This window comes from Notamacropus eugenii, chromosome 6 (assembly GCF_028372415.1).
Source record: "Notamacropus eugenii isolate mMacEug1 chromosome 6, mMacEug1.pri_v2, whole genome shotgun sequence".
Taxonomy (NCBI): domain Eukaryota; kingdom Metazoa; phylum Chordata; class Mammalia; order Diprotodontia; family Macropodidae; genus Notamacropus; species Notamacropus eugenii.
In genome coordinates, this window is record NC_092877.1 from 385,337,456 (window position 1) to 385,355,617 (window position 18,162).

The 18,162-nt window shown below is 45.3% G+C and overlaps 1 protein-coding gene across 14 annotated transcripts in view; it reads right to left on the bottom strand.

Annotated features, from left to right (window-relative positions):
• ATP13A4 (ATPase 13A4) overlaps positions 1–18,162 on the bottom strand; it is an 82,626-nt gene that overhangs the window by 5,331 nt on the left and 59,133 nt on the right. For 6 of the 14 annotated variants that reach the window (XR_011969203.1, XR_011969202.1, XR_011969205.1 and 3 more), the window contains 9 exons: positions 17,893–18,018; positions 14,703–14,782; positions 13,632–13,674; positions 12,015–12,124; positions 9,853–9,949; positions 7,316–7,388; positions 5,645–5,819; positions 4,253–4,443; positions 827–907 (listed from right to left, as the gene is read on the bottom strand). Coding sequence is in view for 9 of the 14 variants with exons in the window: in XM_072618880.1 (XP_072474981.1) it covers positions 827–907; positions 4,253–4,443; positions 5,645–5,819; positions 7,316–7,388; positions 9,853–9,949; positions 12,015–12,124; positions 13,632–13,674; positions 14,703–14,782; positions 17,893–18,018 (976 nt within the window). In the remaining 5 variants the exon portion in view is untranslated. Of the gene's footprint in view, positions 1–826; positions 908–3,497; positions 3,587–4,252; positions 4,444–5,644; positions 5,820–7,315; positions 7,389–9,852; positions 9,950–12,014; positions 12,125–13,631; positions 13,675–14,702; positions 14,783–17,892; positions 18,019–18,162 lie in introns of those variants that run through there. The other 8 variants (XM_072618876.1, XM_072618879.1, XM_072618881.1 and 5 more) reach the window with 6 other exon arrangements.

Consider the following 18,162-nt stretch of genomic DNA (forward strand, 5'->3'; position numbering starts at 1 on the left):
ACCTCCCTCTGGCACCCAGAAGACAGAAAGCCCTCTACAAATCACCTGGTGCACCAGCACCCTCACAGCCTTGACTGTCAGGCTACAAGGCCTCTCGTGGTACTTCCTGGAAAATGGGGCCATCTTCCTTTGACTCCTTCTGGGTATCCCTCAGCATGGAGATCTGCTAAGGTAGCAGCTGTCTATGGATCTGAGGATCAGGAAGGCTCATTCATCATTGGATAACATCAAAATAGGAAGCTGAGGGCATGGTCCTAGGCTTTCAATTGCCTGCTCCAAGTCCATAAAGGAAAACCATCTTAAGTGATGTCCTCAATCCTACCTCCTTGACGTCACCAGAGAACACACAGGGCACTACAGGGAGTGCATCCTAATAGCAAAGAGAGGTCATGGAAAGGTGAGAGTCTAAAGTTTCCCTCTATGACATTGAGGAATCAAGGGCTCCCCCAGAGGACTCTGAAGAATGGAATAGTGGGATATCAGCCCCCATGGGAGAAATTGTTTGGAAGGTAAGTCAGACTTGAGAGCAGGAAGAGAGGGAGGGGATGGTGGACAGAAAGGGAGAAGTGACCTCTTGAACTGGGGAACTTAGAGCAGGTATGCCACAAACAGGAGGCATCTATGTTGGGTACTTCAGCCAGAATCAGGACCACAAAGCCCAAAGGGAGCTATCTTCCCTCCAGGCTTCCCCCACTGTTGGAGGTGAGGAACAACCCAGAAGACTGGACCCTCACAACTCTGTCCTTGTCTGGAGAGCTTCCCAAAGATGTTTTCCAGATATTTGTTGAGTAGCCATTGACATGTCCAGTAACCCAAGGGCACTTACCTCCACAATCAGGGACAGAATCAGATTGACAGCAAGCATGACGATCAGGTAGATCCTCCAAAGGGTGGGTGTGCACACGAGCTAGGGGAGACCCAGAAATGGAACCAATCAGAGACTCATGCATGGTGTTAGGTTGCTGTGATACAACCTTTTCTTCCTCTAATTCATGACTATATTACTTGAAGGAAACTAGGAAAGTTAAGAGATGAGGGTGAGGAAGGAGTGTATTCCAGGCCAGTGCAAAGGCCCAGAAGTGGGAGATGGAGTATTGTGTGCAAGGAACAGCAAGTAGACCCTGCTTCATGGCTTCCTGGTTCTCTTGTATAAAGTTCTTTTGTACTGTCATGCCTGATTGATCTTTGTCAGAAGTGGCTTTTATCACATCATACCCCCATTCTAGATTTCACAATGACTCTCTATTGCCCCTCCTCCTGGCATTTAAGGCCCATTCAATCTGGCCCTACCTCACTGATCCAACATGTCCCCCAAAAGATACCTCAATCAGTAAATCTATCAGTAAACATTTATTAAGTGGTTCTGTACGGTGAGGGCTGGGACTGAGGAGGGAGGAGCTGTGTGCTGAGCATTGTCTTACAACTCCATCCCTACTCCTGCTTTCTGGGTGGCCCTGCTAGAGAGAGCCTCCTGGCAAAATCTGACCCAAAGGTGAATAGTGGTAGAAGCAGGAAGGGGGTGCTAACAGCCTCACTTTGGGCAGTCATTCATCTTCTCTATGCAGGGGATGCATAGATCCCCATCCCCCATCCCAGTTTTTTCATGAGTTCCAATCCCACATCACCCCCTACCTGTTTGGATGCCCCATGGGCACCTCAAATGAAACATGTGGAAATGGAATTCATCGTCTTTCCCACCTCTCTTCCTAGCTTCCTTTTTTCTGTGGAGACACCGAGATCCTTCTAGTGTCCCAGGTTTGTAACCTCTGAGTCATCCCTGTTCCCAAGTCTTGCTCCTTCTACCTGCGCATCTCTCACATCTTTCACTTATAAAGCCAGCCTTCAGTTTTCAGCACCTCATCACCCCTGTATGAGCCTCCTTCCTCTCCTACCCCAACCTCCTTTTTGTATTCTTTCTCCATTAGAATGAATGTGTTTTAAAGGTGAAGGCTAGCTTGCTTACTTATATTCTTATCCCCAGAACTTAGTACAGGTCAAAGAACGACTATGCCAGGTATTGTGCTAAACTCTGGGGATACAGAAGACCACACAAGGCAGTCCCTGCCCTCAGAGTCCACAGTCTAATGCCTAATAAATATTTTATCTACCCATCTACCTAGGAGAGAGGGAGAGAGGGGGAGAGAGAGGGAGAGAAAGAGACAGAGAGAGAGAGAGGAGAGAGAGAATATATTACCATAACCACCTACTTGGTCTCCCTGACTCAGTGTTCTCTCCATTCAAGTCTATCCAGAACCCAAGTGCAAGTAGCATCCCTAATCAGGTCACTGCCCTATTCAGTAACTTCATTGACCCTTATTGCCTCTAAGATGAAATACAAACACTTCTTTGCCCAGTTGTCATCCTCCTCAGTTTCCTTCTAATCAGCCTTTACAGCTTTCTTCTGCTTCACTCCCTCACATGTCCTCTAGGGTCTGTCCTCCCATTTCTTGTCTTCAAGTTCCCTCAGGCCCAGAATACCCTCCCTCTTCACCTCTAGCTCCTGAAATCCTTTGATTCCTTCTAAGCTCAGCTGTGAGGGCTTCCTGATCTCCCCAGGTGCCAGCACTTCCTTCTCCTCAAATGATTCTGTGTATGTATGTGTATATACATATGCACACAAATAAATGTATGTATATATGTATATATATTACACATACCTATTTTGTATATATTTACCTGTGTGTATTTTATCAGCCCCTATAGAATATAAGCTCTTTGAGGTTGGTGCCTGACACATAGTAGGTACTTAATAGATGTTTGTAGATTGATGAGAGGATATATCCAAGAGAGACACAGAATAAGCAAGCAGGAAAGGGCTAGATCTGCATCCCTCAGTGGAAGGAACATTCAAAGGGAAGAAATCACAGATCTATGGAAGCATAAAAATGAGGCACCAGGGCACAGAAGTAGAATTAGAGGCGATGTTTTTCCATATCTTGTGTATCTCAGATTTCTCTCTGGGGCTTCAAAGGTATCTAAACATTGAAATATGTGGCAGAGGAAAATGGGAGGCAAAGAGGATGCCTGACAAGCATAGCAATTGGCCCTTTGAAAGGAATTTTTAAGAGGTGAAGTGTAAGCAAATAAGAAAAATACATATTCATTTTGTCTGGAATCACAAATGGGCTTGAGAATTAACAGAAAAAGAGCTCTAGGCAAAGTTGTTTGGAAACCAAAGCATTTGAAAAACAACTTGTCGTTCTTTGAAGGGGGTGAAGCAGAAGGAGGATTGCCAAGCACGTCAGGATCTCTTAAGAGAAACACTCACAAGATGTTCTAAAGGCCGAGGTAAAAGGAAGACCAACTGGATTTCTGATCCTCTCCAGCACTTGTGACAATTATTGATGGGCTAGGCTCACTGCTGGAAGTTGCTATCCACCAGGGAGCTTTTAGATACAAGAACATTGCTGCATGGTACATGGGCAGGTGTCTTGGAGCACCATGTCACAATATGGCCAGATACATCAGCATCAGCTCCAGGGATGAATGATACTTACATCCATACGCTGATAGAGATCAGGAATATTTGCAAAGAGAAGGAAGATACATGTCCCCATCTGGATCACCAAGACTATGACAAAGATATCTGAGGGATCAAACAGGAGAAAGCACTTAGGATTCCCAGGCTCCCTCCCTGAAGTTACTGACATTGGCCATGGGTCCTGGATCAGTACCGACCCAATCCACTGGATTCCCATGCCACACACTGCACAATGATGAGCACTTAAGGCAAAAAACGAAAGAAAAAACCAAGAGGGTCTATGATGCTAGCCTTTCATCTTCCTCTGCAACAGTCCTCAATTATTTCCCAGAAATAATTCAAAGTATCCACATGTAATGTTCGAGTTTTAGTAAAGTAATTTGCTTCATTTTTCCAGGCTCTATGATGTCATTCATGTGAATACTCTATCCACCAAAGCAAATGGCCCCTTTAAAATGGCAGTCGTGGGAGGCAAGAGTTAACTAGATGAATTCTAGATGAATCCTAAGATCTTTTTCCTTCCCTATCACAATGACTCCAAGCCTATGAATCTTTTTGCCTTTAGATGCCAATTGTCATGAGACTCCTTCATCCCAGAAATAGGAAGAGAAATATTGTTTATCTGTTTATCTCTTATGGATTTACTGTAAATCATGAGCCATATCCTAAGAGACCTCCAGCCATGGAATTCAAGTTCCTTCATGATATAAACATAGCTCTGGAAGCCTTTGTGGTTCTGACAGAGGAATGGACAGTGCCAAACATACTTACAGTTTGTATGAATGGGCTGCCTAAATGGTTTTCCTTTGGAAAACACCAGTGCGACAATGATGCAGTTGATGGTCCCCAAGAACCAGATGGTGGTGTTCTCATAACTCATGAAGCTGTCAGGGTCAACCTTCCCTGTTATCAAGGGTGAAGTGGCTGTCCTGGAGGTGTTTCCCTTTGGTAGGGAACAGGCACTGGAAGGGGGACAGAAGAGGAACACTCATCAACTGAAAAACAGAGAGATGTATGAGGCATTGCCCCAGGGGCCAGGAGAGAGGGGAAGGCATCTGAGACCCTGCCTTAGCCGTAAGATCTCATCCTGCTGAGGAAGCTGGGCCGGGCACAGGAACTGAGAAAGAATGAACGGTGAATGAGTGCAGAAAGAGAAGCACCGAGAATGACAGCATCAGTGTTCGAAAGAGAAAGAAGTCCGGATCAAGCAACACGTCAGACAGAGGAGGAGGGATCTCTTGAAGCCTCCGTTCCTGTTCCTGTCTCCAACCCTCCACCAGTGCTAATTGCTTGAGATGAAAAAGATCAAAGGAGCAGAAAAGGTAGAGCAGAAACTCCTTGAGAGCACAAACTTTGACTTTTCCCTCTATCTCAGTTTACCTAGCACAGTGTTTAACACTTAACCACACTTATGTTTGTTGTGTTTGTTGAATTTAATTTCCATGAATATTTTTCTCTTCCTGCTTCAAACATACCTGCTGAGTGTTTCCCAAGCAGGATTCTGTTTCCCACTATTCCCTCCCCATCTCTGCCTCTCTGAACCAGTGCCTAACTTAAGGAGGCACAGCTCACACGCTGTGTGTTTCCTGATCCTCCAGACTATCAGCATTCTCTCCCTCCTCCGGGCAGCTAGGTGATGCAGTAGATAGAGCACCAGTGCAGGAGTCAGGAGGACCTGAGTTCAAACTTCACCTCAGACACTTGACACTCACTAGCTGTGTGACCTTGGGCAAGTCACTTAACCCCAATTGCCTCATCCTGGGTCATCTCTAGTCATCCTGACGAATATCTGGTCACTGGATTCAGATGGCTCTGGAGGAGAAATGAGGCTGGTAACCTGCACAGCCCTCCCTCATTCAAAACAAAGTCAAGTGCAAGTCATGTCATTATTTCTCTGATGGCATGGTCTTCTTCGGCAATGAAGGACGAACACACATTCTCTCCCTCCGCAGGTGATTTTGGATAGCCTTTGGGGTTTACTCCAATGGGTGCCTCTTGTCCCACCCATCCCTCTTCCCAGAGTAAAATGGAAGGTCACTGAGGGGAGTGACTGTTTCCACTTTGTCTTTGCATCACTAGAATCTACATAGGCCTTGGCACACAGTAGATACTTAATGGGTTTTGTTGTTGAGTTACATTGCATTGCACTGAATGCGGAAGTACCTGAAGACATCAGTGGCAGAGTACCAGGGCTCCTTCCGAACAAGAATGAAACCCAGCATGTGCATGACCAGGCTGAAAAGCACATTGAGGAGCACTGATAGGAGAAGAGGAGGGGAGACCAGCCGGCCCAGGGGTCTGTAAGGAACCAGCTTGGGGTAGGCGCCATTCAGACTCACTGAAAGACAAGAGGGGAAAGGGAAGGGAAATGCTTAGCATGCCCTCCAGAGTATGAGAAGATGCTGCCTTCTCCTCAGATGATAGAACAAAAGGGCCATTTCTCTTTTCCAAAACAAGTCAGACATACATACCGGAGGAGGCAAACTCCCAACCAAGGCTTCCAGAAGGTTTCACAGAATTACCCAATTGGAGAGTTGGAAGCAATCTCAGGGAGTATCTGGTCCAGTCCACGCCTGGACCTGAATCCCCAGCCTATAATACCCAACAAGCCTCTTCTTGAAGAACTCTAAGGATGGAGAAAGCTCTGAGGAAAGGATAGGAAGCTTCTAGGTAATCTGCAGCTCAAACTTACCTCTTTGTACCCTACCCCGTTCCTTCCTAATTCTGCCTCCTGGGACCAAATTCAAAGTGACCAGTCCATACAACTAAACCCTGGGACCAAATCCAAAGGGTCCTCCATACAACTTTTCATATGCTTGAGCATAACTCTCACCGATCAGGGGATCATGAATTTAAAGCAAGCCCTCAAGTCCAATGCCTCATTTTACAGATAAAAAAACTAAGTGTCAACCACTGATAAATATCTGAGGTGGAATCTGAGCCCAAGTCTTCCTGATGCCAAGTTCAATCCTCTATCTACTACTCCATGCTGCCTCTTAGCAGCACCTCCCCTTTCACCCCCTTGCCCCATGAGTCTTCTTTTACTTCAAGCTGAACATGTCTAGTTCTGTCAATCACTCTTTATCATTCCTTTTCTGTCATGGAGTGAAGATCCCTCGCCATTGTGGATGGCTTCCATTAGACACTCCAGTTTGCAACATCTTTCATAACCTGGAGTATTCAGACCTGAACAGATGAATCCAGATGAGGCTGACAAAAGAAGAGCACAGTAGGACCATCTGCTCCCTGTTCCTGCCACGTCCCTCTTAAGGCAGAACAAGACTCCTATGCTTACAGGGCTGCCCCATCACATACACTGCTGACCCATATTGAACTTGGCATCCAATGGAGCCTCTGGGTTTGTTCACATGGTTCTTTGACATCAAGGTTTGTGCTCATCACTAGTTACATTACAGTACCAAAAATCTTTTCTGGAGTGCTCTACTAGGTGCCAGGCACTGGTCTAGGCTTTAGGGATCTGAAGGAAAAAATGAAAATGAAGTGGGTCTTGTTCTTGAGGGGCTTACAGTCAACCCACTGGATTCCAGTCTACTATATTCCATAGAGAAGGGAGTAAAATGACAAGACATGCCAACCAGCACACCTCACCCCCATCCCCATCTTTATTTTTGTACACTTTTTTCTTAATAACCACTCCTTTGCTTTTCCTTTCTTTTCAGAATCAGCCCTGCTTGAGCCCAACTGCACATCTGACTGAATCCTAGGGTACTGGCTATTGAAGAGGCAGCCCCACTAGGACAGTGTAGTCCTCTAGGTAGGGTGGATGTAATCAAACAATGACTTCACAGGCAGAAAGTTTTACAGGTCACTTACTTGTTATCCCAATGAGGGTAGTGATGGCCAGATCCTGGAACAAGAACTGGTAATTTGAAAGGCTGTTTGTTTTCTACAAAGAAAAAGAGAAACGTTGATGAATACCACCTTCCTGTCATTAGAAAAAAAAGCTAACATGATTGGACTTGCTAAGTATATCCCCAGAAGGCTAAATGTCTCTTTTTTCGCTGGGAGCTTGTCAAGGAAGGTAGAGAGAGGAGAAGCTCTTTCTTCACCCTTGTCTTCTGGCATTGATGGTGGGAGGGACGGCAGTGCCCAACTCTGACACATCCAAACAAAAGGGCAGGAGCCTATTGGCACAGAGCCCTTTCAGGGCTCAGTCCCTGCTCAGAGGATATTTGTGCCCCAAGATGAAACCCTGCCAAGAGTAGAATGTGGATGGAGCCTTGGGCTAGCACAGGCTTTGTTTTGTCTCCCGTCTCGTGTGCCACTTGGTCATTTGCATGCTCTGGTGTCAGGAGCACATGAGAGCACTCTGTCTTCAATGAGGATGTAACAATAGTGGGAAGGCTTCATTTTTTGTATGGAAAATAAGAAGGCTAATATTTACCTTTTCAGAGAGTTTTTGTAAAGTTGGTTTGGGGACCAAAGGATAGTGAGTACCTAATTGTGTGTTCACTTCCCTATAGGATAATGGAGTCCTAAGACATTTTTAAAGTTAAAAGTCCTGTTTTCAACAAATGATTTCCTTTTGTCGTGGCTGTGTCCAGTGGTTGGAAAATGCAATGGATGATTGGAGAGTGATGCAGGAACTCCCACCTGGAGTGGGTTGACTCCACCCTCAGCATCTAGAATGGACCAACTCAACTGCAGTGGCTTTTGATGAAAGCTCAGACTTACTAGAATATCTCCATGAGTCAAGTTCAAAAACAGCCTCTATTTCTAAAAATCTTATTTTAGATCTTATTTAACTCCCAAATTATCACAGGAACTATTCAGCCTCCATGGTACAGTCCAAGGTTATCCTACAAAAACCAGTGCCACAGAGCTGTTTTCTCAGTCCAAACGTTTGGGTGCAGATGGAGAAACAACATGGTACAATGGGCAGTGTGCAGAGTTTGATTATCACTTCCAACACTTACTAACTATATGACCTTAGGCAAGTCTTGCCTCTCTGGGCCTCAGTTTCCTCACCTGTAAAATAGGAATAATAATGCTCATTCTATTGCTCTTTCTTCATAGGTTACTGAGAGGAAACCACTTCTGAGATTGTAAAGGACTAGATGAACGGAAGCCCATGTTATTTTGAATCGGGGCAGCTAGGAGGTGCAGTGGGTAGAGCTCTGGACCTTGGGTCAGGAAGACCTGAGTTCAAAGCCAGCCTCCACACACTTACTAGCTGTGTGACCCTGGGCAAGTCACTTCACCCTATTTGCCGCAGTTTCCTCATCTGTAAAATGAGCTGGAGAAGGAAATGGCAAACCCCTCCAGTATCTGTGCCAAGAGATCCCCAATTGGAGCACAGAGTTAATATGACTGAAAAATGGCTAAACAACAAAAACAAACTTAGTCTAAAGTGGGAGTGGCAGAAAGAGAGGATATGGAGGTCAGTTCTCCTGTTTGGGAGGAAAGCTCAGAAGCAAGCTGGATTATGCCTCAAGAAGATGGCTCTGCTTAATATGAGGTATTATCAAATGCCTAGAGTTCATTGGGGTGAGGAAGAATGAGAGGTGGCCTCAGCAAAGGAGGAGCTCATCCACGGCTGCAGAATGCCCATAGGACTAGTAGACCAGTTCCCACTGCCCCAGGCAAACTTCCCTGGAGAAATCCTGAGATGCTCCATAGATGCAGGAAAGGGGACAGAAGTATAAAACCATCATGATGAGCCAGCAGTTGGGAGGGTAGAGGAATGGGCTGCAGGGCAGAACTGGCCATGGTGCCAGGGACTCTGACTTCCTGACAAGTCTTACCTTTAATAGTTTCTGTGTAGGGCAGTGAGTGCCCTGAAACCATTCCTCCCAATGCAGCCATAAAAATGCTAACTTCTCATCCAAGGGACCCCAACCCTCTATGGCTGTGGTCAAGGACAGACACAGAAGGAATGTTGGAGTCAAGAAGCAGCAATGCTATGCTCCCCCAAAGGAGAGAGGCTGGGATTGCTGGGAAGGGTCTCTCCCCTCCAGTCTCCTCAGTTTCTTGTTTTCTCTTTTTAGGAGGGACGTTGGTGTGAACATCCTCCTATGTACTATTTGAATCCTTTGGCTGAAAGTTCTGAATTCAAATCCTGACTTGTGGGCCTCAGTTTCCCAATCTATAAAATGAGAGGGTTGAACATGATTGCTGGGTCCTTTCCATACTAAACCTGACATCTTGTGACCACATGACCTCCAAGGTCTATGATCCTAAATCCCTTCTATTCTCTGGGCCTCAGGTTCCTCATCTGAAAGATAGGGTTGACCCAGCTGACCCTCAGGTTCCTTGTAGACTCAGATCCTCTGTACTTGTTCCCTGCTTTGGAGGAGGCCACCTCTTCCTTCTATTTCTCACTGACCAAGGGGATGGCATCAGAGTCATACCCAGTAAAGCAGGAGCACCCCGACATACTGAATCATGCTGTACAGAGCCATGTATTTGAACATACAGAATGAGGTGACCAGTGCTGCTCGTCCTTCCCTGTTTAAGGAAAAGAAATGGGAGGTCAGTCAGTCAGGAGGACACAGCTGGTGGCCAGAGTATTACCCCTGAGTGGGCCTGTCATCTTTCCAGGAGTCTGGATGGGATACTCACTGTCAGGCATGACAGGATTGTAGAAGGACAATGTGGGTTGAGCTAGAGGGACCACTGATAACATCTCCAACTGAAGCTATAACCAAGGGAGTTTGTGGGGCTGCTGAGGGTGCCACTGTGACCTGAGGACACTGGTGCCACTGGGGAGGGAGCCCAACTGGGTAGAAGGGAGGTCTATGACTGAGCTCCAGGCTCTTCTCCATATCTGTTATCCCTACAGACTCAACTGCAGTGTTATTGTTAAGAATTTCTGGATGGGCTATTTAGCGATCAATTAACATTGACAGAAAGAGGCAGGTGGGACAGTGGGAAGAGCTCTAGAGGGAATCTGGAGAAACCTAGAGTCCAATCCTGCCTCAGGCACTGACTAGCCGTGTGACCCTGGCTTCATCACTGGAGCCTCCATATCCTCATCTGTAAAATGGGGAAGCAATAGTTATCACTCCAACCCTTTGGGATCATTGTAAGTATCAAATGAAGCAGTGGTCATATGGGACTATGCAATGTGTTATTAACACAATTAGAGCAAGTTCTAGGAAAGAATGTGCAGGGAACTCCTGTCTTCTGCATTTTCTATGATCACACGGTTCTCTCCTGTAATGAGTTTGGCCAAACCAATAATAGTCACTTGTACGAATGTGCACATTTTTGCAAGGCAGGATGAAAATTCTCCTTTTGAGTTATTGAATCCAAACCTTCAAAATTTTGCTGACACAATAAGGGAGTTGGCATGATTCAATGAAAAGAATGCTCCTTATGGACCCAGGCTTAATTTCTGGCTCTGCTCCTTAGTATCTGCTTGATCTTTGAGGAGGCCCCTCTACCCCTCTTTGGTCTTAGTTTCCTCCTTGTAAAATGAAAGGGGGGCCATTAATGATCCCCATGAACCCAACTCCAAATCTACACTGTATAAGGATTTTTAGGACTTTGGGTGGATGTTCAGTCTCTGATATGATATCTCAGCCGGGTCAATGGGGACGTCATTCAGGCATTTCATTCTCGTTGTTCATAAGACAAATGACCCTCAGTCAGAAAGGCTGATCCTGAGAAGATGACTGAGAAGATCTTGGCCCTTCCCTCTCCTAGAAAAGGAAATGCTTAGGATGCACTTTTAATGAAGTCACCTGAGGGGCTCAGCCTCCTCGGTTCCCTCCTTCTCACCTAAAGGCAGGGATCTGAAGCAGAGGGCTTAACCTGCCTCCTCTCTAGCACAAAGGCAGATTAGGGATTGATGGGAACCATACAGACCAGGATAAATTTTCCTCCTGCCTAATCTCTGAAACTCATAGGCTATAATATGCTGAAGTACAGTACCCAGACAGGGAACTGGGAGATCTAGGTTTAACACAAAGACGGGTGACCAGGAAGCTGCATAACCTCAAGCAAGTCTTTCCAACTCCATGAGCCTCAGTCTTCTCATTTATAAAATGGAGGTGGAAATATGCAAGTTGTCAACTTTGCAATGTTGTTAAACAGAAAGGAGCCTTGGTATGTTATAGAAGTAGGAGATGTGATTAGCTTTCTGAGCCCCCAGCTTTGTCTGGGGTTCCACAGTAAAGGAAGGACCTGGGAGGGCACCCAGCACTATGGCAATGCTTAGCCCAGTGGAATCTGGGTCAAGTATCTGACGTGAGCAGAGGAGCAAAGTTAAACATCTTGTAAAACCTAGAGAGGGGAAATGCATCCCCTCACAATCAGCCCTAAAGAAACAATAAGACTCAACCATCCAGCAAAATAGTTGAAACCCAGCCTCTTTCCATGAACTTTCCTGAAAATCTCAGGCCAGTTCTCAGCTTTCTTTAGAACTGAGAGGCATGACCACCCAGGTGAGGCCAAGGAATCTGGAGCACAGCAGCCAAGCTAAAATCGTGACGCTGCTCCTGTTCTACTTCCCGTCCCTCCCCCTTGGGACCATGTGGGCTGGGGCACGTTTGGGGAAGAACAAACTTACTTAATGAGGTGGGGCACGCACTCTATAGTCGGGGTTTTGGAGGTGAATGGGGAAGCCACCGAGGCCTCTTGTTCAGACAGTGAAATGCCTGCATGAGCCATTTTCAAAGCCTGAAATGGAAATGTTGGTGTTTCATTCACGTGTCACCTCCATCTGTCAATGCCTCCTATTGATGTGACATGGGGCACACCAGGAATTCTGGCTGACTGACTGAGATAGTCTGCTCTGTTCTTCTCCTCCAACACCCATATGAACCTGGCTGCCCCTTGCCTGGAATGCTCTTGTTCCTCAACTTGGCCCCTTACCATGCCCAATCCTCCTAGAAGGTTCAGCTCAGGGACCTCCTCTCAGAAGAGCTCTCTCTGCATTCCTCCTTATCAGTAGCACTCTTTCCTTCAAATTAGCTTCCATTTCTTTCTCTATCGACATGTTGTTTCCCTCAGTAGAATGTAAGCTTCTTTGTGTAGGGGCACTCATTTCCATATCTCTAGTGCTTAGGCAGCAGGGTGGCACAATGGAGAGAAAACCAGGCCTGGAGTCAAGAAGACTCATCTCCATGAGTTCAAATCCATCCTAAGACACTAACTAGCTATGTGGCCCTAGGCAAGTCACTTAACTTTGTTTGCCTCAGTATCCTCATCCTTAAAATGAGCCAGGGTATCTTTGCCAAGAAAATCCCAAATGGGTCACAAAGAGCTGACCAAGACTGAAAATGACTAAGCAACAACCTCTCTAGCACCTAGCACGTGCGTGGCACACATTTCATCTTTTTAAAAATACATTTTATAATTGTACTTTAACATAACTAGTTTCCTTTGTGACCTTACATAATTTATTTTATGCATTTGCAACATCAGGCAGAAAAGGGTTCTATCCACAGGCTTTGCCAGATGAGGCACCAGAGTGCTGGCTGGTACAAAAAAGACTCAGAGTCACCATAGTAATGGATGCTTACAAAATGTTTGCTGAATTTAAATAAATTTAGTCCCAAATAAAATGCACCTTCTGCAGGAAACCTTCCCCAATTCTCCTTAATTCCTGCAGTTTCTCTTTATTAATCATTCCCTATTTATACTGCATATGGCTTGCTTTGTATCCATTGGTTTACATGTTGTCTCCCTATTAGATTATGAGCTCCTTGAGGGCAAGGACTGTTTTTTGCTTCTTGTAGCATCTCTAGCTTAGCAGAGTGCCAAGCACATAGTAGGTGCTTAATAAAAGGTTATCAGTTGATTGATTAAGTGTCTATAATATAGAAAGCATTAGAGACGAACAGTCTCTACCCTCTAGGAGCTTATATTTTACAGGGTCTAGGTGGGGAATGAGCACACAGATAAGGAAATACAAAATATGCACAGAGAAAATACAAAGTCATTGGAGAGAGGGATTGACTTTGAAATGAATCCACGAAGCCTCAATGAGAAAGGAGGAATAGGGGTAGCTATCTCTTGGAGTGGAATCAGGGACCCTGATTGGGGCCAGTTCTGTCCCTGACTTCCCAACACTCCAGGGCCATCAGCCCCATGACTAATGGATATGGACATGGCGATATCAGGGCTCTGGAGCATCTCCTTGTGATTTGGACCAAGGCCACACCAGGAGTATGCCCCCACTTACCCCACAGTCATTGGCTCCATCGCCACACATACCTACAAAGTAACTACAGAGGGTAAAGTCAGTAGATGCCTTAGCACCAAAGCAGCCTGGCATAGGAGTGCCTCAAGTTCAAGGACACTAGGGTGGGAGCACAAAGCAAGATCAGCAGAGGTCTGGGCCTGGTAACCCCAAGTCCAGGGAGTTAGTCTAAGAGCCTGGAGCTGACCAGTGAGCAGCGTTAGTCAATAGCCCAAACAATGGACAAGAGGACTGGGATGCTCATTCTGACTGAAGGCTTCACATGGAACCCTGGACAATTCACCTAAGCCTTCTCTGGCTATCACATTGAGACACAGATAGAATCTGCAAAATCCATGCCAGGACCACAAGGACAAACCTCTAAGGGTAGAACCACTACCAGCACCCAGCTCAGAAAGCACATCTGAAGTCACAGAGCTCAAGGACAGCAGACCAGCCCAAGCACCAGAACCACATGCCACTGCTCAAGGAGGACTCCTCCCTGGAATCATCTTACAAAACCAGATCCACTCCAGCTCCCCACTTAGAAGCCAAGAGCCCAGGAAGCACCTCAATAGCCTGACATGGTTGACCACATCACTGCCACGTAAAGGCATGATGTTCATTCTTCTAACACTAAGAACAAGCCAAAATCACTTCTTTTTTTTTTGGTTGAGTCATAAGAGACCCAATGAGTTTGCTGAATACATGGGAGAGCCATGTGTAATATGTGAGTGTGCTAGGCACTGACTCATGAGCATGAGTCAAGTAACGTGATAAACAAGTTATACTTGGCTGATCCCTCTTTCCAGATGAGTCTGAGGCTGTCACTCTCATGTTAGGAGACACTGTGCTTCCTGAGGATGCTGTCTTGGCCTTGGGGGGAGAAGAGGGAAATCCTCTAAGATGTCAAGGCAGGGATCTTTTCAGGACTAATGGGTGAGGCGCCCCCACATTCACACCAGCTCCTGCTCAGCAGCACGTATGCATTCTATTCAAGCAGAAGACCCCGAGGAACAGCTAGCTTGGGATAAGGCTCCAAACCAAAAGCCTCCTGCTCTCCAAAGAACCTACTCCAGCTTCTGAAACTCTTCCACCAGACTGGATTTCTGCCCAGGAGACATTCTGGCAAAAACCGTCGCGTTCATCAGGATCTGTCAAAAAATATGGAAAGAGTTCATCACCTTGGAGACGCGTAGGGAGAAATCAGGAGGATGCCAGGTCAGGAGACCCGTTTGATGATTGGCACAGATTAAAGTCTGTAGTTAATTTGTCTTCACTTGATCCTGAAATCGAGATTGGGACCCTGTTCATAAGCATTAGATCACTTCCTAGTAGAGAAGCCACCCACCTCTAATCTCTCTACATGTCACTGAAACAATATTTTATGATTTCAACAGAGTGGGGATTTCCCCAGAGACACAGCTCATTCCCCGCATTGGCAAAAACCAGGCACCCAGACATGATGAGTTCCTACTGGAGCCCTGTGTACTGTAAGTACTTGACAGATGTCCAACCAACTCAAACCCCTTTAAAGTCCACAGAGGGTATACAGACAGCATCATTATAAGCACAGCTGCCATTTCTAGAGCACTTTGAGGCTGGCAGAACACTTCACATGTGTCATTATCTCATCTGATCCTCATGACAATCCAAGCATTCCCTCTGCTTGTCTCACATTCCTGGAATGTTCTACCTCCTCCAGTCAAGCTATGGACCCTCTTGGCTTCCTTTAAGTGCAACGTAAAATCCTAACTTTTCCAGGAAGCCTTCCCTAACTTCTCTGAGTGCCAGTGCTTTCCTTCTTTAATTATTTTCTGTTTATCCTGCATAGAGCTTGTTTGGTATACTTGCTGTCTCTCTCATTAGATTTCATGCTCCTTGAGGGTAAGAATTGTCTTTTGCCTCTTTGTGTATCCTCAGCACTGAGCAGAGTGCCTGGCACATAGTAGGTGCCTAATGAATATCAATTGGTTGATTTATAGCTATTATTAGCCCCATTTTAGAGATGAGGAAACTAAGGTTGAGAGGCCACATGATTTGCCTCAGGTCACATAGCTAGTAAGTATCTGAGGGCAGGATTCAAACTCAGGTCCTCCTTATTACAAGACAAGTGCTTCTTCATCCATTATGCCAACTAACTGGCTCAATAAAATCAATACAAGCTCAACTGTATACAGCATTTTAAGATTTGCAAAGCACATGTACTTGGTCAATGACTATTAGACATGAGAAGTTCCCTTAAGTGAGTTAGAAGAAAATGACAAGAGGGAATCACCCCATGGGCTGGCCCTGAGAAGTCTGAATAATTTGCCCAGCACTCACATTGGATTCAATGATCTTTGGTGACTGGGTAACCTGTCAGATGTCAGCCAGAACTGACCGGAAGGGTGCAGGACCCAGAAAGAGACAAATTCCTGTAGAGAGACAGTAGTTCTACTTTAAGATGGTGGGTAATCAAGAATGGAGTGGTCTGAGCTTAATCAAACTTCCTCAGTGGTTATAGGCCAGAAAGAAAAGGATTTAGGCATTAGAAAAGAGAAGACAATTGAAACCCTCACCTACAACAGAAGAGTGTGCATTCAAATATGAATCTACCCAAGTAGGGTCCTCATTTGCCATTCCTCTCTTTACTTTGCACAGCCTTGCCTCAAAGTCACAACCTTACCTTTCTGATGTCATTGGTTTTCTTTGAGAATGAAGGACAAATAACAACAACTTTGTATACATTTTGCCTTGTATCCCTTTCCTTCTGGTCTTAGTCTCCCACTTCCATGCTTTTACCCAGACTGTGCCCTAGGCCTTCTCACTTTCACATCTCAGAATTCCTTCTTTCCTTCACTTTAGTACACATGCCCCCTTCTATAAGAGGTATTTTCCGATATCTTCACACTCACCCGCTGATGCCTCCTCAATCACTTTGGTATATATACCTATGAACAAGTCATTTATTCTTGATTGATTGTAAGCTCCCTGAGGGCAAGGAAAGGTTCATTTTTGTCTTTGTATCCCTTGCACCTAGTAGGGTGCCTAGCATATCTAATCCAATAAGCATTTATTAAGCACCTACTCTGTTCCAGGCACTTAAGGTCCTTAAGAATCTTATTCTTTCAAAGACTCTGAAAATCAGTCCCAACCTACTTATCCCATCAGAGCTCCCACTACTCCCCAACATAAAACATCTATTCAGTCCTACTCAATGTACCCAGAACAAATTATGTTCATTCTCAACTTAACGTCTTTTCTCATGCTAACTGATTCCAGCTTCTATCTCCTCCCCTCCCTCCAAGTCCTTTGATTTTCTGTCCCACTTTTTCCAAAACCAATCCATCCTTCAAGGGTCAGCTCAAGCCCCATTCCTGCCCAATTGTTCAAGCCTATGATTATCACCTCATTCTCTGCACTGATCAAATACTTACCTTCTGCACCTCTCACTTGGGCCTTCCGTCCCATGGTGCCCTGAACTCTGACTTAACTGCTTCACATATATATCTCACACCCTGGGTCTTTAATCATATTGCAAACCTCTAGTGAACGATTCCTTTGGAGATCCTTCAGGACCTAAGAGAGTGCATTCTATGACCTCACAGCAGCAAACATTTATCTGATAATTGCCAAGGAATACCATGACATAAAATAACAAGAAACTGGCTCGCACCATGCAGGTAATCTCTCTAGATGATTCAGGACCCAATTTTTTAGTTTCTGGAATAACTCAGGGCTGTTCACCATGCCCTGCAGGTTCTCAAACTGACTGAAATCTTTTCTAAAATGCAGTGCTCATAACGAAACCCAACAGAACACAGAGGAGTTATCCCAACTTTGTTCCTAGAAGCTATGCCTGTGTTAATGTGACACATGATCGTCTTGGTTTTATTACTTGTTGCATACTTGCTAGATTGCAAACTCCCCAAATATTTTTACACTGATGCCTAGACAGGCCTGTTTCATGTTGGGAAGGTGATGGTTCACACCCATGGTCATGACTTCACATTTTCCCCAAATACTGTTATCTGATTGTATTAAGACTATTATTCTAGTTTACTGAGACCTGACAGGACCTTGACTGTAAACCAGTGAACACTCTCTCCCTCTTAGCTTTGTGCCATTTGTACATTTTCTTGAAATGAAATCTGTGCCTTTAGCCAACATTGCTGAACTGGCAGATATCCCCACCTATCCCATGCTAACCCATTTTCAAAGAATTTCACACTGTAAGTGAAAGCAGAGGTGGAAACACTGGGAATCTGATCCCCAAACTTACTTTTGGCAGCAGACTGCTGAAATGTTGGCTTATCACCTGATAGGACTTCCCAGTCATGGCAAAGTGATAACTTCCTTCTTCATCTCTGGGTCTGCTGGCATCTCCCCCGATGTTAATGTAAATATCCTGCAAGTCACGCCACAGTTATTTCTGAACATGCAACTGAAAACATTAATTGGTCAAAACCACAAGCACCTTCACAGAAACGTCATACATGACCACTTCACATTCCTTCTCAGTCATCCCTACTCCAAGTGCCCTGTGTAAGCT